This window comes from Berghia stephanieae, chromosome 15 (assembly GCF_034508935.2).
Source record: "Berghia stephanieae isolate SIO BIC M18660-M18661 chromosome 15, UCSD_Bste_1.3, whole genome shotgun sequence".
Classification (NCBI taxonomy): domain Eukaryota; kingdom Metazoa; phylum Mollusca; class Gastropoda; order Nudibranchia; family Aeolidiidae; genus Berghia; species Berghia stephanieae.
In genome coordinates this window covers 11,519,634-11,544,881 of record NC_088374.1, presented here as the reverse complement: position 1 = coordinate 11,544,881, position 25,248 = coordinate 11,519,634, and the positions used below count along the sequence as shown (strand labels likewise).

Genomic DNA, 25,248 nt, shown 5'->3' with positions numbered 1-25,248 from the left:
CTCGTCCCGCTGCGTGGCCTTGAGCAAGTCATCTTTCTCGCCATAGCTCACTTTGAGGCGCGGACTTACACTACGGCTGACGCCTGGATTGTTCCATTCTTCTCTTGGAAAAGACCCTAAATGAATACAAATTTCCACTTGGAGATTAATGCCTGAAGGGAATTTCATTTATTTATGTGCGGCTATTTGGTCTTGTGGTATGACACTCGCTTTCCGATCGGAAGGCCCTGGGTTCGAGCCTCGCTCGGCGCATAGTTGAGTCCTTGGAGAAGGCTCTTTACTCACATTCTCTCACAGTACTCGGGTGTAAAATGAGTACCTGGCCGCCAACAGCGCTGTCTCTGTCCGAAAAATTGTAATACCGCCTAGCAGGCGTCATGTCCCGTCCTTCATGTTAAATGTTGCTGTTAGCCAGGGACCCCTTGTAAAGCGCTTTGAGCACATTTAGTGGATATTGCGCTATATAAAAGCTCAAAAAAATTTTTTTTTAATTATCTCGAAAAAAATATAAAAACCAGAACATAACAATGCTCGAGAATTGCACAGATGGAGGCATCACGTTCTGAACCATTGAGCCAGTTTTGACCAATGATCTCTCGCCAAAAAATTAATGGGTTTTTTTTTTTTTGGGTTTTTTTTTTGGGTTTTGTTTCTTTGTTGTTATTGTTGTTTTGTTTTGTTTTTGGCTTTTTTTTTTTGTTTTTTTTTTTTGATGTTGATAAGAGTTGACACATCACCCTGGTAACCCAAATCAATGTCATAAATGACGTCAAATCAAAGGCCCCGCCTCCCCACTGGCGAAACTTGTTAAGATAAGTAGATCCAGTTTTGTTTGATTTTTATTTTTAAAGACAAAAAAGAATTAATGTGTGATTAAGAGTAGAGTACTCGCTGGATTCGAGCACGCTGTCAGGAGAAGCCAAAAAGCGCGCTAGAATCCGAGCGTGCCGAAACACGAGGTTCATGGGGAGGTAACGACTTTTTACAATATTATATTAAATTCGGTCACCAACCCAGCTCCTGTGTGCCGTTCAGCATGCTACAATGGGAGCGATCTATAGATAGAATGCGCTTGGCCAAGGAGTTCACAACATTGCCATCCGGAAGTATAACGGACCAACACACAAACTCTGTGTAGCCATGAACTTTTATAGTCTGGTTAATACAGTTTAGTGAGAACAACTCATAAACGCGGATGGCAAAAACAATAACAAAGGCCTGAGTGACGTCATCTGCATACTATCTATAGATAGTTCGAAGATGACGTCACTCAGGTCTTTGTTATTGTTTTTTGCCATCCGCGTTTATGAGTAATGCTCACTGAACTGTATTAACCTGACTATAAAAGTTCATGGTTACACACAGTTTTGTGTGTTGGTTCGTTATACTTCCGGATGGCAATGTTATGAGCTTCTTAGCCAAGCGCATACTATCTATAGATAGAATGCGCTTGGCCAAGGAGTTCACAACATTGCCATCCGGAAGTATAACGGAGCAACTCACAAACTCTGTGTAACCATGAACTTTCATAGTCTGGTTAATACAGTTTAGTGAAAACAACTCACAAACGCGGATGGCAAAAACAATAACAAAGGCCTGAGTGACGTCATCTGCATACTATCTATATTCATGTTTTCGTCCAACTGAGTCATCAATCCCATGATTTGTTGAGGTCCAACGATTGGATATTTCTTTACAAATGTAAACACGCTGCTTTGTTTACTTGTAAAACCATTTTATTTTCGGACACAGTGATGTAAGATATTTCAAAAGCTGTGAATACTTTTCACTATGTGGGTCATTATGAGCACGCTTTGCAATGTGACCAATGACCTCGGCACATGGTTAGGGTTAGGGTTAGGGAAAGGGAATATAGATCATGCCCATTCAGAGAGTGCTGTATTGTGTCGCGGGTGGGCTTGATCCTTAAAACTTACTTTTAAGCTCAACGTATGACATTTGAGTTAAGGTAAATACACTAGAGCACGATTTACCCGAATTCCTTAGGGCATACAAAAACAAAGAAAATATCGAGAAAAGCGTAGTTTGAGGAAACCGTGTATAAAGAATAATTATTGGGACATTCGAATCTGCTTTGGGTATCTTTTGCTGATGGCTTTATAAGTTTTTGTGCGAGACCATCTTTTCGGTGAACTCAATCCTCATGGCATGTCTGCCCATGGAGGAGTTTGAAGGAGTTTCAACAAAGAACACATTCATTATGTTTGGAGGTCTGATCAACGAACATGCGATTCATTTAACATTGTTGTAATTATTGACACTATGTTGGTCTTGGTCTTAGAGTCTTTGTGACAATTATTTCTCTGCCGTCTATAAGGTTGTTTTAAAGCGACACATTTATTTATTTATTATGTATTTTCGTTATTGGGTGAAGAAGGGCTTTGAGCTCGAAACGTTCCGTCTTTTTGTTTTTATTTGTTTTGTTTTTTTTGTTTTTGTTTTTTTTTAAAAGAATTTAAAGCTATAATATTCACTTTTGTTTATAAACTTTTCTCATTTTATAATTATTTCAGAGAAGATGCCAGGGAAACATTTGAGTGAGAGTGACAGTGTGTCCTCCACCATCACAGAAATGAAGAAGGGCGAGGAAGGCGAGAAAGTACAGGCGAGAGAGGGCTGGGGCGGCAAGCTGGATTTCATCTTGACCTGCATTGGCTACGCTGTCGGCCTGGGCAACATCTGGCGATTTCCATATTTGTGTTATAAGAGTGGCGGAGGTAGGTCGCGGGTTAATGGTGGAAGTTTTTGATTATTGGTGGTGAGGAGGAAGAGGCAGGGGAGAATTGGTGGTGGTGGTGATGATGTTAGTAGTAGTAGTAGTAGTAGTAGTAGTCGTAGCAGTATTAGTAGTAGTAGTTGTTGTAGTAGTGGTGGTGGTAAAGGTGGCTACAACAGTAAATTTGATTGTGGTCATGGCTTTTGCTGATGATGATGATGATGATGATGATGGATGATATTCTTATGTCGATAAAACCGTTGAGATAACATTCCTTTCACATATCATTATTCATTCAAGGGAGTGAAGCGAATCGTAAATAATCTCTCTCTCTCTCTCTCTCTCTCTCTCTCTCTCTCTCTCTCTCTCTCTCTCTCTCTCTCTCTCTCTCTCTCTCTCTGTGTGTGTGTGTGTCTTTCTCTCTCTCTCTCTCTGTCTCCCCCCCCCTCTCTCTCACTCTCTCTCCTCTTTTTCTCTCTCTCTCCCTCCAACCCCCCCCCTCTCTCTCTCTCTCTCTCTCTCTCTCTCTCTCTCTCTCTCTCTCTCTCTCTCTCTCCCCCACCACTTAACCTTGGCAATTGTAAACCCTGAAAAGTGCATTGAACATTGAATAAACTACAACCTCTTTACATGTTATTATGTTAGATTGCCTTATCGGGCTCGCTTCATTAACCTTTTTAGTCAGCCAATGATATTATTAATAACAAGATAGGCAGCGAGCCAAGTAGTCTTTGTTATTATAATGTGAAATATAATAATACTAATACTTTGAAAAATAAAACAGATTTTTTCAAATGATGGTCAGAAAACTCGTCCTTCAAATATCAATCGATTTAAATCACTCTCACATTGTCAAAAAAAACTCTCAAACCTGGGACTTCCAGAAACTCCTAGGGCTGAGAGCTTTTGACTTTTCTGGCCAAGGTTGTTTTTTGTTTTGTTTTTGTTCTTTGCTTGTTTTTTAAAAATTTATTTATTTTTACAGATTAAGGCAGATATGAATGAAATAATGTCAGCTAACTCTACGATGGAAATTTTCCATTCACTCACCACTTTACTATGACGCCGTGAACATGTTTAGCTTTTAACCTTCCAATTTGTTGATTTGATTGGCTGGTGTTAAAGGGCTGGAGGTTATCGTGTTTTAAAAGATAAGGATCTCTATTTATTTGTCTGTTTTAAGAGAGAGAGAGGGAGAGGGGGTTGGGAGGAGGGAAAAATAAAAGAAAGACATGAAACGAATAATAGATAAGAAATTATGGTATTGACGAAGATATTTATTAAAAGTTCAATGAACGGTAAACACGTCTTGATAGCTTTTTGAGTGGAAATTTTATCTGCACTCCAATGAGGACAATAGAGTATAGCTGTCCTTGCTGCACGATAATGAATATTAAAGTATATTCGACGTGTACATATATACAGGTCTGACATCCGAATCCACTTATGGGCCTAGTTTAATATTGTTGTAATGGACACTATTTTGCGTCATTTTTTTTTTTTTTGAGACTTCCATTACAACGATGAGCCCATAAGGAATTGGGTTATCAGACCTGCAAATAAGTGACCGTCGATTATAGTACAAGTTATCGGAATTTAGAAGGTGTGTTCAAAACAATGGGAATCTCACTGGCTATGCCCGACTTTACTGGGGTGACTTTGCCTTAAGCGATTTGTAGGACGTTGAGTAGTCTCAGGCTTGTTTAAAAAACAACAACAAAAACTTGAGCATTTATTTAGAGCAATATCCACTAAATATGCTCAAAGCGCTTTACAATGGGTTCCTAGTCAACAGCAACATTAACATGTAGGACGATTCATAACGTCTGTTAGGCGATAAAACCATTTTATTTTCGGACACAGACCACACCGTTAACGGTCGGGTTCTCATTTTAAACCCGATTCCTTTGAGAGAATGTGAATAAAGAACCTTTTTCCAAGGACTCAACTATGCGCCGCTCAGAGTAGCAGTAGTAGTAGTAGTAGTGTTGGTCGTGGTGGCTACAACAGTAGATTTGATTGCCGTCCTTCGGATCTAAAGATATAAATAATAATGTGAAATTGAATGTAAGCGTCAATTTAATTACAAAAACAGATCAAATGAACGTTTCGGGTTTCCCCTTTATCAACAAAACAGGATGAATGAAAAACCACAGATGAATGAGATAATGTGGTAGTGGCGTAGTTAAGATGAATCTTATATATATATATATATATATATATATATATATATATATATATATATATATATATATATATATAATGATAATAGTCATAATAATAATAATGATGAAAAATAATAATAATAATAATAATAATAATAATAATAATAATAATAATAATAATAATAATAATAATAATAATAATAACAACAACAACAATTGGCAATTTGTCATTGAGTTACACTTGCAATAACGTTATAACTATATATATTATATTATACAATAATAATATTTTGTTGGGTTTTTTTTTTTAAAAAGAATAAATAAAATTCCTTTCATTGATCTTGGGAGGGAAATTTGTTTTGGGGTCAGTTCCAATAAAGACTGGAATAGTGAGGATGGTCGTTGTTGTTGTTGTTGTTATTGTTATTGTTGTTGTTGTTGTTGTTGTTGTTGTTGTTTTGGTGTTGTTGTTTTGGTGTTGGTTTTCGATTTAAAACAAAATGAAAATAAGACAGACCATATTCTATAAAAGCTGCGGTCAAAATGACCTGCTGATAGGTCAAGTGACCTGCGGATACGAGGACAGATAACTCGTGTTTTCCCAAACTGTTTTCACGTAAACAATTTCAGGATTACACTACAGTGCTATTTATTGCCCGTGTCATAATCTATTCACTGTGAGCCCATACTACAAATACAGATAACAATAGTGAAAAATTATGGCCAATGACAAGAGACTAGAATCTATGAAGTTAAGTCTTTCCTTTCTTGCGATCTCTTCTCTTTCAAAAGTTGATAACGACAACAGAAGAATTGAGACAGAATAATGATATTATATTTAATACAATGTTTACAATGCAGATAATGGACTTTTTATTATTTTTTAAAAAAATGTTTTGTTTTTTTATTTTTAGTTTATTTATGTTTGGTGGTGGTTTGTTTTGTTTTTGTTTTGTTTATTTTGTGTGTTTGTTTTTCTGTGGGTTTTTTTTTAGTTTGGATATGTTTTGTTTGTGTGTGTGTCTCTGTTTGTTTTTCTTGTGGGGAGGGGGATATTTTTTGTTTTTGTTTTGTTTCTTTGTTTTTTGTTGTTTTTGTTGTTTTTTTTTTTTTTTTGTTTTTTTTTTCTTTTTGTTTGTTTTGTTTTTGTTTTGTTTTGTTTTTTGTTTTTTTTTTTTTTTTTTTTGTTTGTTTTTTTGTTTGTTTTTTTTTTTGGGGGGGGGGGGGCAAAACAGCTTCAACATTTTTGACTTATCGTCTTAAAATGAAGAAACTTGAAAAATGTCAATGCTCTTTTCCAAAGAGGTGTCGAGTTTAAGAATTTGGTAACAATTTGGGGGTAATTTTAATGACATGCATTTCTTTCTCTCTTTCTTTCTTTTTCTAAAAAAAAATGTTTCTTTCTTACTTTTTTTTTTTCTCCATTTTTTTTTCAGTCATTGAGCGAAATGTATATTATAACGTCTGCACTGACGTGTACATATATGCAGGTCTGACATCCGAACCCACTTATGGTCCTGTTTAACGTTGTTGTAATGGACAATATATTTGTGCCATTTAAAAAAAAAAGATTTCCATTACAACAATATGGCCATAAGAAATTGGGTTATCAGACCTGCAAATAAGAGCACGTCGGTCTACACGTTACTACTACTCGTACATTAAAAAAATTGAGATTATTGACATCTTTTTTTTCTCTCTCTCCTCTCTCTCTCTCTCTCTCTTATCTCCCAGGCGCATTCTTCATCCCCTACGTAACATTCCTAGTGCTATGCGGGATGCCTCTGTTTTTCATGGAGGTTTCCTACGGACAGTTTTCAAGCCTGAGCCCGGTCGCCATTTGGAGAGTGTCGCCGTTGTTTAAAGGTAAGATAAACCGGGACCGAATCTAACTTTCAAACTTGAGCTTTTTTACCACTTAATATATGCTCAAAGCGTTTTAAAACGAATCCAAAGTCAACAGCAACATGTAGAATATAGATAGAATGATATTGGCATCATTCAGGTCTATGTTATTGATTTTTGCCATCCATGTCTATGAGTAATTCTCACTAAATTGTATTAGCCAGGCTATAAACGTTCAAAGTTATACATAGTTTTGTGTGTTGGTCCGTTATACTTCCTGATGGCAATGTTGTGAGTTTCTTAGCCAAGCTCATAATGGATATGAGCTTGGCTAGGAAACTCACAACATTGTCATCCGGAAGTATAACGGACCGACACACAAAACTGTGTAGCAATGAACTTTTATAGTCTGGTTAATATAGTTAAGTGAGAATTACTCAAAAACGTGGATGGCAAAAAACAATAACAAAGACCCAAGTGACGTCAATTTCGTTCTATCTATAGGAGGATAGGAAAGGAGCCCAAAGCGCTTTACAAAGGGTCCCTGACCAATAGCTACACTTAATATGTATAACTAGACATGACGCCTTTTAGGCGATATTACAATATTTTTTTTCTGACAGAGACAACGCCGTTGGCGGCCAGGTACTCATTTTACACCTGAGTACGGTGAGAAAATGTGAGTAAAGTGCTTTTCCAAGGACTCAACTATGCGCCGAAAGAGGCTCGAACCCAGGCCCTTCCGATCCTAAAGCGAGTGTCATACCACCAGCACAATGAGATTTTTAAAAATTATGCCCTTCCATCACGACATCATAAGATATCGTGGCCTAGGCATTCCACGAAGGAATATAGATAATTCATCAAACATAATGTCTGATGTCAATAGGAATCACCCATGTTGTCCAAGTGAGAAAATTGGGGGTTAATAATCTTGCTCAAGGAAAAAAACGAAAGTGCCTGAAGCGGGACTCGAACCCGGGACCTTCCAGATCACAATGCCTTAACCACTCGGCCACTTCGCCCCCCTGTAGTTTATCTCTAAATGGGCCAATCAAAATTTGACACAAATTGATGACCTAGATTTTCCTTTTCCCCCTCACCACTCATCCGTGATACATTTTTTAAAAAATGTCTGATGAATTAATAAATTTCTGATGAGTCCAGCAGAATTCAAAACACGATCTCAGCTGACGTCAGTTCAAATTTCTGTCTTTACTCCTCCCCCCTCCCCCTTTTTTTTTTTTCTTTCCCATTCATCAACCTGTTGTATGGCGTTATCTCTTCCGTTCATCATTGATCCGGCTTTATCACAGATTCAATTTAATCGTTTTTGTCTGTTTTTGTTTTGTTTTGTTTATGCTCCGGTTTTGTTTTGTTTTGTTTTGTTTTTTATTTGAGGGGGGGGGGAAATATTATTTCCTCTTCCCATAATCTACTGGCGATAAGGATGAAGCAAAATCAGACCTGCCTCGTACTACGAATATTTAGTAGAAATACGACATTTTGGTTCCAAATTCAGAACACCATGAGCATGTCTAAGTCATTAAAACGAATTCAAAGTGAAAGTTGACACCGGACTATGTAATTGGATTCAATAGTCTGATGTCACGTCGCCCAGCAACGGCGGCCAGAGAAAATCGGTACTCTTTATTCTTCATGCTGGCTAGAACTTTTCATATGTCTTGTGATCACAATGTGTAAAAGTAAAAGTCAAAACATGATCAGATTTATAATGTTATACGCTTCTATGCTCGTCAGAGAAATATTTAATAAGGGCGTCCGCCATTGTTCCGATAGGTTAGAGCCAGTTACTAAGTTACCATGCGTCATTACGAGGGAAGTGACGTCATGACTGTTGAAGCGTATATTAATGATTTTGAAGTGTTGTCTAATCATTGTAGGAGCAATTTGTTGACCTGTAAAGTTAAACCCCCATGTCCACCCAGCATTGATTGGGTAGCTGGGTCTCTTAGATTTGTCGGAAAGTAGTATTTTGTGATAGACTAGCGTCCTATCCAAAGGGTAGCAAGCAATTGCTCTTGTCCGTTTCACGCATAGAAACCGGGATAAACTCAGGCTCAATGGGCTCTTTTAATACGTATAAAGTGAACATCTACAATTTTTACCTCCTAAAAACAACGAATTTTTAAATTTTCAAGTTGGCAGGTCTGCAAGATGATCGAGTAGATGGGGCATTGCATGCACTGTATGCGAGTAAGGGAGCTCAAGTTTGAGCCTCAATTTAGGCACTTTTGTTACTTCTCCATTAATGTTCATCATTTCATTCGTTCGTTCATTCTTTTATTTATTCGTTCATTCATTCATTCATTCATTCATTCATTTATTGATTCTCTTATTTATTCGTTCATTTATTCCTTCATTTATTCACTCAACCACTTTTTATTATAACGTGACTGTTTGTTCATTCGTTCATGGATTCATTCATTCATTTATCCGTTCTTCATTCTTCATTCATTCATTCATTCATATTATCACATTTTATATTTGTCATTCATTCATCATCATTCATTCACATTCTCTTCCCATTCATCCGCCTATCCATTCATCCATATATCCAATCATCATTCATTCATATATTTATTCATCTAGTCAGTTATCTATGCATTCATTCATCATTTCAACCATTCATCCGTCCAGCCTTCCACCCTTCCAGCCATCTATCTATCCAACCATCCAGCCATCTATCTATCCAACCATCCATCCATCTATTCATCCATCTATCCATCCACCCATTGATTCTTTCTATCCATCTCTCTTTGCATCCACAGGCGTGGGTATAGACATGTTGATGATATCATCTATAGTATGTATCAACTACAACGTTATCGTAGCTTGTAACATTCACTATCCATCCATCCATCCATCAGTCCATCCATCCATCCATTCATTCATTCATCAACCCATCCATCCATTTCATATATGCATATCATCCAATCCATTCATTCATCCATCCATCCATTATATCCATCCATCCATTCATCATTTCTATTCACCTCATTCCAACCACAGGCGTCGGCATAGGCATGCTGATGGTATGAATAAATAAAATATATAAATATAATAAATATAATTCCCTTTATTCATCTCATATGGGAAATGTATCTTTAGGGTCCATTCCAAGGGAAGACTGGAATAACCCAGGCGTTAGCCGCAGTGCAGCGCCGCAAACTGTGTTAAGGCGAGGTGACTTGCTCAAGGCCACACAGCGCAGCAGGTATTTGTACTCAGTACCTTTCGGGTCCGAAACGAAGACACTACCGCTGAGCTTCCCTGCATCTATCCATCCTTTCATCCATCCATCCACCCATCCATCCATCCATTATTTCTCTCCATCGTTCAATCCATAGGCGTCGGTATAGGCATGTTGATGGTATCGTCTATAGTATGCATCTACTACAACGTTATCGTAGCCTGGACCATCTATTACCTCTACTCGTCCTTCAGGGCAGTGCTACCATGGTCACACTGCGAAAACGAATGGAACTCAGACCGATGCGTCGATGACTCAAGGTCCATCCTGGCGGCAGCAGCAGCTGATTCCGATAACAAGAACAACAACAACAACGTCCATCACAACAACTTGACCGGTGTTATTTACAACGGTACACATTATACTTATCTCGGGGACTCTGGAATGAACTCGACTGTTATTCTAGACGGCAATTTTACCGGCTTTGGACTTAACTCGACCGGGTTGACTATGTCGGCCTTGTTGAATGCGACGCAGTCGGGGGCCTCGGAGGCCAATAAGTCTATCGCCGCGAGTGAGGAGTTTTGGAAGTGAGTGAACTTTTAAATATTTATTTTTATTATTATTTTTATTATTATTATTTATTTACTTGAATCATCGATTATTATTATTATATAACTTGAATTCGATTATTTATTTTTATTTTATTTATGTATATATTTATTTATTTATTATACGTCGGCTTTGGGCGACTTGCACATAATTTTTTTTTTTAATTGAGCTTTTATATAGGGCAATATCCACTAAACGTGCTCAAAGCGTTTCACATACAAAGGGTCCCTGACCCACAGCAACACGTAACATATAGAACGAGACATGGCGCCTGTTAGGCGATATTACAATTGGTTTTCTGATAAAGAGAACGCTGTTAACATATGTACACATCGATTCAAACACATGGACTTATGTATTATTCTATCCCACTTTCAGTCGTCATGTGTTAAAAATCACCGACGGAATTGAGGATCTGGGAGGGATGAGATGGGAGCTGTTTATCTGCCTGGCCATTGCCTGGATCTTTGTCTTCCTCTGTCTCTTCAAAGGAGTCAAGATTCTTGGGAAGGTATGTGTGTGTATAGATAGTAAGATGTCTTAACAACGCCACTACCACACTCATTCGTCTACAAGAGATGAAGTGAGTAGGAAAGTGCCAGAAGACAATAGAGAATAAAAAAAATTATTCTCTATTGTCTTCTGGCACTTTCCTACTCACTTCATCTTTTATTGTTATCAACATAAGTGCCTGCTCCACTCACTTTTTTGTTTTGTTTGTTTGTTGCTTTAGGTCTCTTCCAACACAATTGAGGTTATATGAGAGACCGCTGAAACAAAAAAACAAGCAATCCAACAAAAATAGTACAAATGTAAATCAAAATCATAACCTAAAGATATCATAAGCTAAATTATAAATAACCAAGAACAAACAGGCAGAAGATTTACAGAAAAAAAATATCCCCTGTCAAAAATACAATCACAAACCAAAGAAGCAAGATAGGCTAGTAAAGAGAAGAAGAAACGACATCACTATTGGATCGTACACCCATGCCAACATCATAGGTATATGATTCAAGGGTGATGCTCCCATCCAACCACCCGCCCACTCACTTTTCTATCTCATTCGTCTGTAGTTTTTCATTCATCTTGTTTTGTTGATAAAGGGGAAACCGGAAACGTCTATTTTATCTGTTTTCGTATATTAAATTGAAGCTTACATTCAATTTCACATCGTTACTAATTGAAATTGGAAAATGTCTCAGTTTTCAAAGGATACAAATAGATTATATACTTTACATCTACTGTATATTTAACACTCTTCTTACCAAACAGTTTCTAGATATTCACACCGAGCCAAAACAAAAATAGATTTTTCGTACTCAAAACAGAAAAATAGCAAGTGAATTCTATAGATAGAACGAAGTTGACGTCACTCAGGTCTTTGTTATTGTTTTATTGTTTCCCATCCGCGTTAATGAATAATTCTCACTAAACAGTATTAACCTGACTATAATCTGCCATGGTTACACTACGTATGCTATGGTTACGTGTATGTTATAGAAACCGGGATTAATGTCGACTCCATGGGCACAGTGGCTCTGAAGGACTTTTTAAAAAAGGTTTTCCTTAATAATAATGATTAGAAGAAGATGATGATTTCTATAGCGCCTTTCGTCGACCCCTCAAAGCGATTTTTTTAAAAGCAAACAAACAAAACAAGAGCCCAAACATTTAGAGCATAAAACGGGCATCAAAAACGACATCAATACATAAGTCACATACATTTCATTTAAAATTTAATTTAGTAAATATTTTCTGAAAAGATAATCTCACAGATTGAGGGAGATCATTCCATATCGTGGGTCCAGATTTCATAAGAGACCTATTGCCAAAGTATTTAAGTTTAGCTTTAGGAGATGCTAACAATTTAAAATCGTGAGATCTAAGAATCTGATTCATCCATTCATCATTCATCCCTTTTCTAACGGCCAGGTGATGCACTTTGCCGCTGTTTTCCCTTACCTCGTCCTGATGATCCTCCTGGTAAGGGGATTGACTCTTCCTGGAGCTAGAAAAGGGATCGAGTTCTACATTGTACCTCAGTGGGAGAAGCTGGGAGACTATACGGTGAGTTCTGGTTGCTACCGGTTTTATGTGATTTGAACCTATTGTGGTCCAGTTGTATAGCACTCAGCTAATAATGGCTTGTAGGCCCTGGGTTTGAGACTCACTAACGATCCTCCTCTTAAGAGGCTCAACTCTTCCTGGAGCTAAATACAATTTTTAAAAAGATCGAGTTCTTCATTATGGACCTGAGTGGGAGGAGCTAGCAGACTATGGGTGAGTGAGTTCTCGTCTGTTATTTTGTTTATTTATATATATAGCTGCCAAATGTCCTTGGGGGTCGGCTTTTTCCAGGGTCTTTTTTTTACACCTCAGCTCACACACAAGCAGCTTCCCTACGTCTCTAAGAGAGGCCAGGGAAGGTCCTCCTTCTTCTCAGGACAGAAATAATATTATTTGAGTTGATGCACAACAAAAAAGGCCCCATACACTTGCAAAGGAAAGCAATGGGGAGAGTCCAGAGAGATGTCAGTTTGTTTTGGATTTTATGTTTGTTCATTTACAAGGTTCGATTTATGCGAGACGTGTTGCCACTCATTTCCATTTTTTAAAATATAAAATCATTTGGCATCCCTTTTGCCTTTTATTTATTTATTTATTTGTTTATTTATTTATTTATTTATTTATTTATTTAAATTTATTATTTTATTCCTTCTTTTAATATTCATTTTTCATGTTTTAATTCATTAATTTGTTGATCTATTTGCTCGTATTTATCTACCAAACCAGGTGTGGGGAGACGCGGCCCTCCAAATCTTCTACTCCGTAGGGATGGCCTGGGGTGGCATCATCACTATGGCTTCCTACAATAGATTCAGCAATAACATCTACAGGTGCGTAATAGTAATATACCATTTTTAGACACTCTTGCATTTTGGAATAGGATTCAATAGTCTGTTGTCACGTCCGCCCAGCAACCAGCAACTTGGTTCTAAACAAAGAAAATCGGTACTTTTTATTCTTCATGCTGGTTAGTTCTTTTTCACATGTCATAAATTAATAAATTGAGCTTTTATATAGCGCAATATCCACAAGGGGTCCCTGGCCAACAACAACATTTAACATGTAGGACGGGACATGACGCCTGTTAGGCGACATTGCATTTTTTTCCGACAGAGACAACGCTATTAACGGCCAGGTACTCATTTTATACCTGAGTACGGTGAGAGAATGTGAGTAAAGAGCCTTCTCCAAGGACTCTACTATGCGCCGAGCGAGGCTCGATTCCAGGACCTTCCGATCCGAAAGCGAGTGTCATACCACTAGACCACATAGCCGCACAATGCGATCAGAATGTATAAAAGTCAAAACATGATCAGATTTATAATGTTTTCTCCTCTGGATACACTTTTATGCTCGTCTGAGAATTATTTCATAAGGGCGTCCGCCATTTTTCTATAGTTTAGACCCAGTTACTACGTTACTATGCGTCATTACGAGGGAAGTGACGTCACGACTGTTGAAGCCTATTCCAGACGATTTCCACGAGCTTGCTTGCGAGTGCGCGTTGAGAACAAAGTTCGAATTCCAAAACGCATGAGTGTAAGAAATCATCTATTCTATCCCTCAATCGATTCCTATTTCGTCATCTTTGAATAAAGGACATTTTCAAAAACATTTAAATAATACTTCTTTTAAAAGAATCTGATTTTTAATTAAGTTTACGCTTGATAATCTGACGTCACAAATTACCCATTATTATAAACATGATATTACGCGTTGCTATTTAAGGACAGTGGGTGGAATAAAAGAGGGTTTTATGCTGTACAAAAAAGGACTCTCATTCTCATGTTTGGTTCAACTTAGTATAATCAATCAACCTCTGAAGAGGGGGGTGGAGAAAATGGAGGGATATAAAATATGTATTATGAATAGCGTTCATTCCGCAAGACGAAACAATGAAAATGCGCTCTACAAATAATATACATATTTCAATATTTTGTATCCTTTAACTTTTATCTTCATCCACCAGAGATGCCATGATCGTCCCACTCATCAACTGTACCACCAGCCTGTTTGCAGGCTTTGTCATCTTCGCCGTGTTAGGATTCATGGCTCATGAAATGGACTCCACTATTGAAAAAATCGTCACACAAGGTTGGTCTTCTAAATTAACTATCTTGTTAACATTAAAATGCGTCTAGTGAACAGAAGTTGTGGGGCTATAATAAGAAGCAATAATAGTGACGTCACGTTGGTTCAAAATAGCGGCCTATGGATATAAAGTGAGAGAGAGTATCTTCTTCTTCTTCTTCGTTCCCGTCACGTCACATGGTCAGTCCGGTCTGGTGAATGAAGCCCACAGTGGTCCTGAGGTCGTCCTCACTGCCGTACAGCTTCTTTGAGTATGGGGTTGGATCAGGCCAGAAGTTCCTTCTCAACTGGTTGTACCTTGGACATTCCATTAGGACATGATGTCCATTTTCATTTTCAAGTCCGCAGTCACATTGTCCAGAGGCACCTGCTCTGGACATCCTCCACATATGTTCCTTTAACTGGTTGTGTCCAGTTCTCAGTCTGAAGATGATGACCTGTTCCTTTCTGTTGAGCACCTTGATTGGGTCATTCATGTTGTATTCTGGGTGCTTCTCTCTCCATCTCTGAGACTGGATAAATTTGGCCATTTTGTTAATTTCTCCTGTTGAGTACATTGGGGAGGGTTGCTGCATGCGACTGCCTGCCTTTGCCAGTTGGTCAGCGATCTGATTTCCAAGTATCCCACAGTGTCCTGGAATCCACTGCAGTACAGTGTTGGTAAACTTGCTTAGCTTCATGAGGTCTTCCACCAAGGCGTCTATATCATCCGCAAAGGACATCATTATATCCTCCAGAATTTTCTTAGCATCTGTTAAAATCACTATGTGTCTTGGCTTTTCATTTTCTGAGAGGATTTGCTTAACAGCTTCATGGATTGCATCTGCCTCTGACTTGTAGATTGAAGTGCGAGTACCAGTCGGTTTGCTGATCTCCTTTTGTTGACCATTTGTGTACTCGATGTGCACTCCCAGGCCCCCGCACGTGTGTTCTTTATTGCATGAACCATCTGTATAGATTCTTTGTCCATTTTTTTTCAGGGTAGTTTTGATCTATGCACTTCTGTACAGACTTCTTGATTTCTTCGCCGTGTTTTTGTTTTGTTGAAATGTCACCAACGGAAGTCTTGATTTTCAAGTGATTTTGCCGTTTCCAAATTGGTACTCTGATATTTGCTTTGCGTTTTTGGGTCATTATTTCGTCAAGTTCGTGATCTTTTTCAATTTGCTTGGCTCTTTCAATAAAGTGTGATCTTTTCAGCCGCCTAGTTTTCTTTTGTTGCGCTCTAGCGTGAAGAGGCTGATCTGTCATTGTTTTCACATCTGTGTATTGTTTCAAAATTTTTGATTCCCTTCTTTCTGATAGAGATGTAAGTCCTGTTATGGTTTCCATTGCATGTATCGGGGTCGATTTCATTCCTCCACTTATTATCCTCATGTTGCTGTTTTGCACTTTGTCCAGTTTTTCCATTTGAGTTTTGGAGCAGTTTCCCCATGCAGATATCCCGTATTCTAGCGCTGGTCTCACATATCCTGTGTAAGTTTGTTTCAGTATATCGGAGCTAGCTCCCCAAGTTGTTCCAGCTAGTTTTTTCAAGAGTTGTGTTCGCTTTACCCCAACTTTCTGACTGTTGCTGATTTGATTTTTCCATGTTAGTCTTGGGTCAAAATGGACTCCTAGGTATTTTGGTGCGTCGTCTTTTTCCAATTCATGGTCTTCAATACGTAGCTTTGCTTTTTCATCTTTTGGGGAGAGGCTAAATATTGTGAACTTTGTCTTCACTGCATTTATTTTCATCGCCCAGTTGTCAGTCCATTCTTTGATATTATCCAGTGTGATTTGCATCCTATGTTGTGCCTTGATTAAGTTTTGGTCAGAGCTAATCAGAGCTAGGTCATCTGCGTACATCGACATTTTCACTCCTCGACATAGTGTTTCTCTTATATCATTTACATAGAGAAGAAATAGTGTAGGTGATAGTACTCCACCTTGTGGGACTCCATGTTTTAGTTTTGCTTCTCTACTTTTGTGACCTTGTGTTGTTACTCTTGCCTTTCTTGTTTTTAGGTAGTTTTCTATCCAGTTGAGCATGTTATGGGATACTTTTGATTTTTGTAGTTTATATACCAGATCTTTTTTCCACACTTTGTCGAATGCTTTTTCAAAGTCCACCCATACCACAATTTTTTTCTTTCCATCCTGAAACGAGTCTTCTATTTCTTGGGATATGTAGGTTACTTGATTTTCAGTACTCCTGTGTCTTCTGAAACCAGCTTGTTCATTTATAAGCACATTATAGTTTTCAAGATACCACATCAGTCTGGAGTTGATAATTCTTTCTATCAGCTTGCACATGCAGCTTGTAAGACTTATAGGTCGGTAATTTGCGGCTTCATTTGCTTGTTTTCCTTCTTTCTTAATTGGGACAATAAAAGCCTTTTTCCATATATCTGGTATTTTACCAGTTTTCCAAGTGCTGTTGTAGAGTTGTAATAGCTTCTTTTTCGCTGTCTTTCCAAGATGGATAAGCATCTCATTTGTTACTTCGTCTGGGCCTGGCGATTTCTTTGTTTTTAACACTTTGAGAGAGCTTTCTAGTTCTTCCATAGTTAGCTTCTTTGTCATTACTTCATCTATGGCTTCCTTAAGTTCCTTTTTTTGTTTTCTGCATTCTTTTCTAACCCTTTTCTTCAGTTCTTTTTCTATTGTGTTGTCACTAATTTTTTTGAACTGCTCCATGAATAGGTCTGCAGCTTGTTGTGGACTGACAAGTTCTCCTTCTTTTTCCAACGCGGGAGGGGCGTAGTGGTTCGGTTCTCTATTTAGGGCTTTTGTAAGTTTCCAAAGTTTATTTCCATCTTTTTCGAAGTTAAGGCTATGCGTTTTTTCTTTCCATGCCATTTTGGATGTCATTGCCATTTCTTTTTTAAAGGTAGCTTCTGCCTCTTTATATGCTGCAATATTGTCATCACAGGGGTCTGCTTCAGCCTTTTCTCTTGTTTCCGATACTTCATTACTTAACTGATTAAGATCGTCTGTCCAGAGTGGTATATAATTTTTTCTTGCTCCCCTTGGGATGCTTTCTTTTGCTGCTTTTAGGATGGCCTTTGTCAGTTCTTTTGCACTTTTGTTGACATTCTTGGTTTTACAGTTTATGTTTTTGCAGTGGCTGTCTGTAAGTTGTTCAAAGCTTTCCCATTTTGCTCTTTTGTAGTTCCATCTTGGGGATGGTTTGTGTTTTGTTTTCATTTTGATGATAGAGGTTTGTGATGATTGGCCTATGGTCACTACCACCCAGTTGGGCTATACTGTTCTATTTATAGTCTTTGCTATATCATCTGTGGCAAACGTAAGATCTGGGGTAGATGTGGTTTTCCACGCTCTTGAGAAATATGTGTCCTCATCTTCATCGTCATACAATAATTGAAGTTTTGTTTCAATTTGCCAGTTTTCTACTGTTTCACCACGTTTGTCCATATCTCCATATCCCCAGCTTTGAGAGTGACTGTTAAAGTCCCCTAGTACCAGACATCTTTCTTCCTGGATTTTTATCTTGTCTAAATGAAGCTCTTTGTTTGGTGGGCAATAGCAGTTAAAAATCAGGAGTTCTTTCTTTTCGATACATACTTTAATTTGCTGTATTTCTGATTGCTCTTGTGTATCAATTTTTATGCCTGCGGTGGGGTAGTCGTTTTTTACTAATGTCATCACGCCTCCTTTGTGATCCTTTCTATTATGCCTTATTACCTGGTACCCTCTGATGGCAAATCTCATGTTGTCCGTGAGGTGAGTTTCTTGAATGCAGGCAATTTTGATGTCCTGCTCTTTGAGTCTCTTTTCAAGGGCTATTTTCTTCTTCGCAACGCCCTCAGCATTCCATTGGAGGATTTTAATTGTGTTTGGTGTTCCAGTCGCATGTAACCTTGATCCTCCTCCCCTGGTTCCGCAAGATGAAGTCAAGGTACCACCAGATCGCTTGGGTGGGCCATTGAGGCCCGGCACTAGGCCCGTCCGGCGGGATTCCACGGGCTTCGCACCACATCGGATTTGATTATTGTGACGTGTCATATTGGGATTTAAGCATGCAGTGGCAGTTTCCAGTTTCCTGTGATATTTGCGCCTTCCGGCCCCGCTGCTCTGTCTTCGGCGTGCTGTTTTTCAGGATTTGCTTCCTTAGCCTTTGACCATCCAAGGTCTGTCCACAAGGCAGTGGCGGTTTTGCTTCAGAGTGTCCTTCTCCTAGATCGATTGCGGTCCCCTGTTAGCGAACTCGATCTGTCCGGGTTTTTGTTCGGATAGTCCTTCTCTTAGATGGATTGCGGTCCCCCTGTTTACGAACTCCATCTGTCCGGGTTTTTGCTCAGAGTGTCCTTCTCTTAGATGGATGTCGGTCCCCCGATGACGAGCTCCATCTACCCGTGGTCAGATGGTCTAAGTTGGGAATCCGGGAGGATGTCCTGTAGAGAGTCAGTCCCTTTTCACCCCTCCCCCACGTCGTGGACAACACCCACACCCAAGGGTGTGGACTAGGGGAAGCTGAACCCGACGGTTGATTTCCTCCCTTCTTCCTTCCTTGTTGACGATGCTGACCGTTGTAGATCATTCTTGGTCTGGCCTCTCACTTACGATCATCGAGACACGCAAGCCCTCCGACCGCGACAAGGTCATATGATCCACCGGAGAGAGAGAGAGTATTAAGTTTAAATATTTTGTTTTAAAAAATATTTTATTTAATTTTGAAATTTACTGTTATTATTTATTCATTTATTTATTCATATTTATTTATTTGTTTATTTATATATTTATTTTTTTATTGTTTCAGCAGTTCTCTGCATCAGCAGGACAGAATTCTGCCCTGAGGAATCAGTGAACTGCTGAAACAACATTGTAGGCAAAATAAGAAGTGAGAATATTACTATAAAAACCACACTATGTTATAAATCTCTTCATTTTATCTAATGTACACGTGTCTATTTTTATCCAATGTATTCCTAAACCTCCCAGGTCCTGGTCTGGTGTTTGTTGCCTACCCTGAAGCCTTAGCCAAACTCCCCGTATCCCCCTTGTGGGCTGTCCTATTCTTCCTCATGTTCTTCACCATTGGACTTGACAGTCAAGTAAGTGATTTGTTCAAAGTTTTGTATTATTTTTATACCATTTGGAACTCGCTTCCTTTAACACAAAAAGGTTTTAAACTTGAGCTTTTATATAGCGCAATATCCACTAAACGTGCTCAAAGCGCTTTACAAGGGATCCCTGGCCAACTGAAACATTTAACATGTAGTACGGGACATAACGCCTTTTAGGCGATATTACAAATTTTTTTTAGGACAGAGACAGCGCTGTTAATGGCCAGGTACTCTTTTTACACCTGAGTGCGGTGAGAGAATGTGAGTAAAGAGCTTTTTCCAAGGACTCAACTATGCGCCGAGAGAGGCTCGAACCCAGGACCTTCCGATCCCAAAGCGAATGTCATACCACTAGACCACATAGTCTTTGTCAGTAAGGCTCGCGAGCATCATCGAAATTTTAAAGAAAAAGCTGAATATTCATATTTTCCAGAAATTTTTATCGTAGGCGTTTTCTGCTTGATGAGTTAATTATTCGGGGTTTTTTTTTTTTTTCTCGTTCCAATTTTGTTGAATGTCACTTTTATTTCATTGTGTAAAACTTGCATAGTTAGTGTGTGCGACTGTTGTATGTTTTTACTTTGGCACGGTGTGAGTGTGTATTTGGTTTGTTAAGTATAATTTTGTTGTAAAGCGCTTTGAGGCTTCGGCATTTAGTGCTATAGGGAGGACGCGAGGACGAGAGACGCATGCGCACAACCAACATGACGTTCTCCCTCTAATAACGTTTCCGCCGGTGACGTCACAGACCATGGGTGACGTCCAATCAAGGGACGCTACTCTCCCGCTAATCTCATTCCCTATAGAAGAATACTTTATTATTATTTTTTTATTATTTATACACGTTATGTGATCTACCGTTAAGCGTGTCTTACTGAGGGCAATACCGATGTATTGTGAAAAAAAATAAAACCAACATGTTTTAAAATTTTGGCCAGAAAACTCGTCCTTCAAATATCGATCAAGTAAAAAGGACCTTCGTCTTGTTAAAAAAAAATTAAAACAACAACAAACCTGTCAAACCTGGGACTTTGATAAAGTTCCATACTATAGGATCCGGATGCTAAATAATAAATATAAACATTTTACTGCACGCGCATAGTTGTTTACAAAGACATTTTATAAGGTTTTCTCATAATGTATGTGTATAATAATAATAACATAGGATAATTGCTTGGTGCACTTATTTTCAGGTCTGATAATTGAGCGCGATTATGGGGCTAGATTTAACATTGTTGTTTCGGACAATATTTTATATTGATTCGGGACTAGGTGCACATATGTGACACCTCGCCTCAAAACGGTATTAAGTCGGGATGAACCTGATGCTAAATAGTCGAATTAAAACTAAACTGGTCAAAATGATGAATGACTGGTATTTGACATTCTAAAATATGTTATCCATTCTCCTCAATAAAACAAATAAACTCAACGGAAGTTTGATATTTCTGGCCACAAATTCAATTTTCAGCAACTTAGCCATCCCGACTTAATACCGTTTTGAGGCGAAGGGTCACATATTTGCAGGTCTGATAATCGAACGCAATTATGGGCTAGATTTAACATTGTTGTAATGGACAATATTTTATATTGATTCGGGACTAGGTGCACATATCTGCAGGTCTGATAATCGAACGCAATTATGGGCTAGATTTAACATTGTTCTAATAGACAAAACTTGACGTTAGTTTTTGGTTCCATAACAACAACAAGCCCATAAAAATGTGGGTTATCAGACCTGCAAATATGTAGACGGTGGATAACGAGGCTTTTACTCATAATTATATATAATATGATGAAATGATGACAATTAACCTAGTTCTTTCCCCTGTCCACCCCATGTGTCCATTCAGTTTGGAATGTTCGAGACAATTCTGTCAGGGTTAATTGACGAGTTCCCTCACCTCCTACGAAACAAGAAGACCATGATCACGGCCATTGCTTGCACTGTGGAGTTCTTCCTGGGATTGCCTTGCATAACAGAGGTCGGTGATTGTCTTCATTATCGTAGTCATCATCGTTGCCATCATCATCATCATCGTTATTATCATCATCTTCATTGTCATAATCATCATCGTCATAATTATCAGATCTCGCCTGTCTATGTATCATTGCACGACTTAAATTTTCCTTTTCCTTCCTCTTCCCTGCCTCCTCTATTTCTTCTATGACATAATGTATTTTTAACAATTTCAAACCGCTATCTCATCTTTTTCATTTTTGGGATTTACAGCTGTCAAACTCTGGAAAAAGTTAGATTTAAAAATTTGGCCAGAAAATCATTCCTTCAATTATCGATCGATTTGAATGACCCTCATAATATTGGCAAAAGCTGTCAAATCTTGGACTTCGTGAAGTCCCATCTTTGAGAGATTTTGTCAAGATGAAGGTCATTTAAATCGATTGATTTTTTGAAGGACGAGTTTTCTGGCCAAATTTTTAAATATTAGTTCTTTCTAGAGTTAGGCAGTTAACTGGATAAACGTTAAACCCCTCGTTTTTCTTTATTCTTTTTTAAATTGACTATCTTTCCTCGAGTGGTGCAAAGGTGTCATTTTTTTTTATTTTGTTGTATGGGGGGGGGGGGGGATTGCTTTTTTTTTTTTCTTTTTTTTTTTTTTAACTTTTGACTTTCTGTTAATTTTTATTTCCTCCGTTGTTTCTTGGCAAAAAATGTAATCCCATATTTTTGATCCAATTTGTCATACCAGGGAGGAGTTTACGTGTTACAAGTGATGGATTGGTACTGTGCTAGTTTCTCACTCATGTTGATTTCATTGACAGAGTGTATCGCTCTCTCCTGGGTTTATGGTGAGTCATATTATGATTTGAGTTGTTTGTGGTTGGTTGTGGGATGTCGGGGGGGTTAGTGGGGGGGGGGGGGTATGGTCTTGGTGATTGTGAAGATGATTTGATGATGATGGTGGTGGTGATGGTGAAGATGTTTTTGATGATGATGGTGGTAGTGGTAGTTGTGTTGTTGATGGTGACGGTGGCGATTCATTTTTGGAGGGATGTGGAAGTGGAAACATGTCCACTTTTATTATTATTTTTTGTTTGTCATTGTAATAAGTTTTTTACTCTTTCAGCAATGGAAATTTGATTCAGCAATCAATGTTGATTTATTGTATTTTGTATATCTATCTGTGTTTGATTGACTTCCACCTCCAGGTGTGGACAGGTTGTTGAAAGACATCGAGGTGATGATTGGGTTCAAACCTCATCGTATTTGGAGGTACATGTGGAAATTCGTCACGCCCAGCATCATCACGGTAAGGGAGATCATCCAATACAAGAAATAATGAATCTTTTATTTTTGTCGTGGTGAATTTTATTTTTTTTTATTTTGGGGGGAGGGGGGGGGGGGGGGGGGAGAGAATGCGGTTCTTGTTAGGTTTTTTATTGGGGGGGGGGGTTGGTGGTTTTTGTTGTTTTTTGTTTTGTTGTTGTTTTTTCTGCTTCTAACTTGTTCTTTTGATTCCTTTTGTTAACGAAAAATTATTTTGTGTTTACTTACCAGAATTATTAAATTGTATTCTTGATTATTATTTAATTGACTTAATTTGATTCATGTAGTCATTAAACCATGTTATATCGGTGAGAACCATAGATGTGGTGTGAACTGAATATTCAGTTTGAGTTCTAAATTATGATATTGTATTGTATTCCATTTGAATTGATATCCGTCATTGTGAATAATGAATGAGAATGTGTGTCTCTCTGTCTAATTTATTGGCAGTCGTTTGAATGCTTGTTTGTGTTTGTTTTTTGTTTTTTGGGGGGTTTTTTTCTGTTTGTTTTTTTTTGTTTGTTTTGTTTTTAATTATTTTTGTTCTACATGTAACGTGTTGCTGTTGGTCATGGACCCTTTGTAAAGCGCTTTGAGCTCGTTTAGTGGATATTGCGCTATATAAAAGCTCAAAGCTCAAGTTTTGGGGAGAAGGTTGGTTTTGTTATTTATTTTTTTGTTTTGATTTTTTTGTGTGTATGTATGTTTGTTTTGTTTTGTTTGTTTTTTTTTTTGGTTTGATTTGTGTTTTACTTGTATTCAAAAAAAAAAATATCTCTCATATTCCTCTCTATTTACTCCACAGTTTGTGTGGCTGTTTAGCGTGGTGAAGCTGAAGCCTGTGATGTACGGCACGGACTATCACTACCCTGGCTGGGCCATCGTCATCGGGTGGATGATGGGACTGATCTCCATTCTACCCATCCCACTGGTGGCAGCCCTTCAGATTGCCAACACCCCTGGCACATTCATGCAGGTACGGTTTAATTATAGTAATAATGATTATGATGATAATAACAATAGTAATAATAATAATAATAATAATAGTAATAATAATAATAATAATAATAATAATAATAATAATAATAAAAGTAATAATAATAGTAATAATGATAATAATAATAATAATTATTAATTAATTATTAATAATAATAATAATAATTATTTAATTATTATTATTATTATTATTATTATATTATTATTATTATTATTTTTATTATTATTATTATCTTTCTTGTCCAAATAAATGGCAATTTGTCATTTGATTTTCAATGTTTGAAATAAAAAATACAATACATAGATAGACAACAATACATTGATATAATAAAAACATATATATAAACATCAAAATGATAAATGATATAAACATCTAAATGAAGATGACGTTTCATAACAGTTTCGAAAACTCCTCAAACTCTCTCCTACTCACACGCACTTTGGTTGGGTGAATGCACATCCCCACCTAATTCAGTCCCTTGATTGGTGATCAAATGTGAGGTAGCATTTCAAAGTGGGGATTGAATAGGAGATAATGAAAAAACAAAACGATTTTGATATTAAAATGACAAGACTTGTCAGATTTTTGTTCTGTCACTTTGAATTTAGGAAACTACATCGATTGTCCACAGATATACTTGACCCGAATTTCATAGTTTTGACTAAATAAATAACAATGTGAAATTGAATGTAAGCTTCAATTTCATAAACAAAAACAGATAAAATGGACGTTTTGGGTTTCCCCTTTATCAACAAAACAGGATGAATAAAACACTACAGATGAATAAGATATTAATTCTTGTTTTATTTCATATTCGAATCACACTCATATGTCCCCCCTATCATAATATTATTATCTTTTCACAGAGAGTCAAAAAGCTGTCAAAGCCAGAACCAACATGGGGTCCCTCCAAAGAGGAAGACAGAAAACGTTACTTCCGTTCTCTCGATGGAGACGAGTTCGACGTCATGATGGCGTCACCAGATGGCTCTATGCCTTTCAAACTTAACAATGGAGTCTACGATGAAACAACCGTATCATTTTTACCACAAAGCAAGGTTTAATTTGGGTTCTATTGTTTATACTCAGATTATGAAACATTCGTGATCTGTTGTTTTATTCATTCAAAGTTGAAAAGACAGTTGACCGATGGAAGCCA

The 25,248-nt window shown here is 37.8% G+C and overlaps 1 protein-coding gene across 3 annotated transcripts in view; it reads left to right on the top strand.

Annotated features, from left to right (window-relative positions):
- The window catches only part of LOC144960254 (sodium- and chloride-dependent glycine transporter 1-like), a 110,949-nt gene extending 85,701 nt beyond the window's left edge, over positions 1 to 25,248 (top strand). For all 3 annotated transcript variants that reach the window (XM_078893285.1, XM_078893286.1, XM_078893288.1), the window contains 13 exons: positions 2,535 to 2,738; positions 6,637 to 6,768; positions 10,119 to 10,551; positions 10,952 to 11,084; positions 12,509 to 12,643; positions 13,370 to 13,473; positions 14,613 to 14,737; positions 19,679 to 19,791; positions 21,657 to 21,788; positions 22,515 to 22,614; positions 22,975 to 23,075; positions 23,898 to 24,068; positions 24,956 to 25,248. In XM_078893285.1, the coding sequence (XP_078749411.1) occupies positions 2,535 to 2,738; positions 6,637 to 6,768; positions 10,119 to 10,551; positions 10,952 to 11,084; positions 12,509 to 12,643; positions 13,370 to 13,473; positions 14,613 to 14,737; positions 19,679 to 19,791; positions 21,657 to 21,788; positions 22,515 to 22,614; positions 22,975 to 23,075; positions 23,898 to 24,068; positions 24,956 to 25,153 (2,081 nt within the window). In that variant the 3' untranslated portion in view covers positions 25,154 to 25,248. The remainder of the gene's footprint in view (positions 1 to 2,534; positions 2,739 to 6,636; positions 6,769 to 10,118; positions 10,552 to 10,951; positions 11,085 to 12,508; positions 12,644 to 13,369; positions 13,474 to 14,612; positions 14,738 to 19,678; positions 19,792 to 21,656; positions 21,789 to 22,514; positions 22,615 to 22,974; positions 23,076 to 23,897; positions 24,069 to 24,955) is intronic.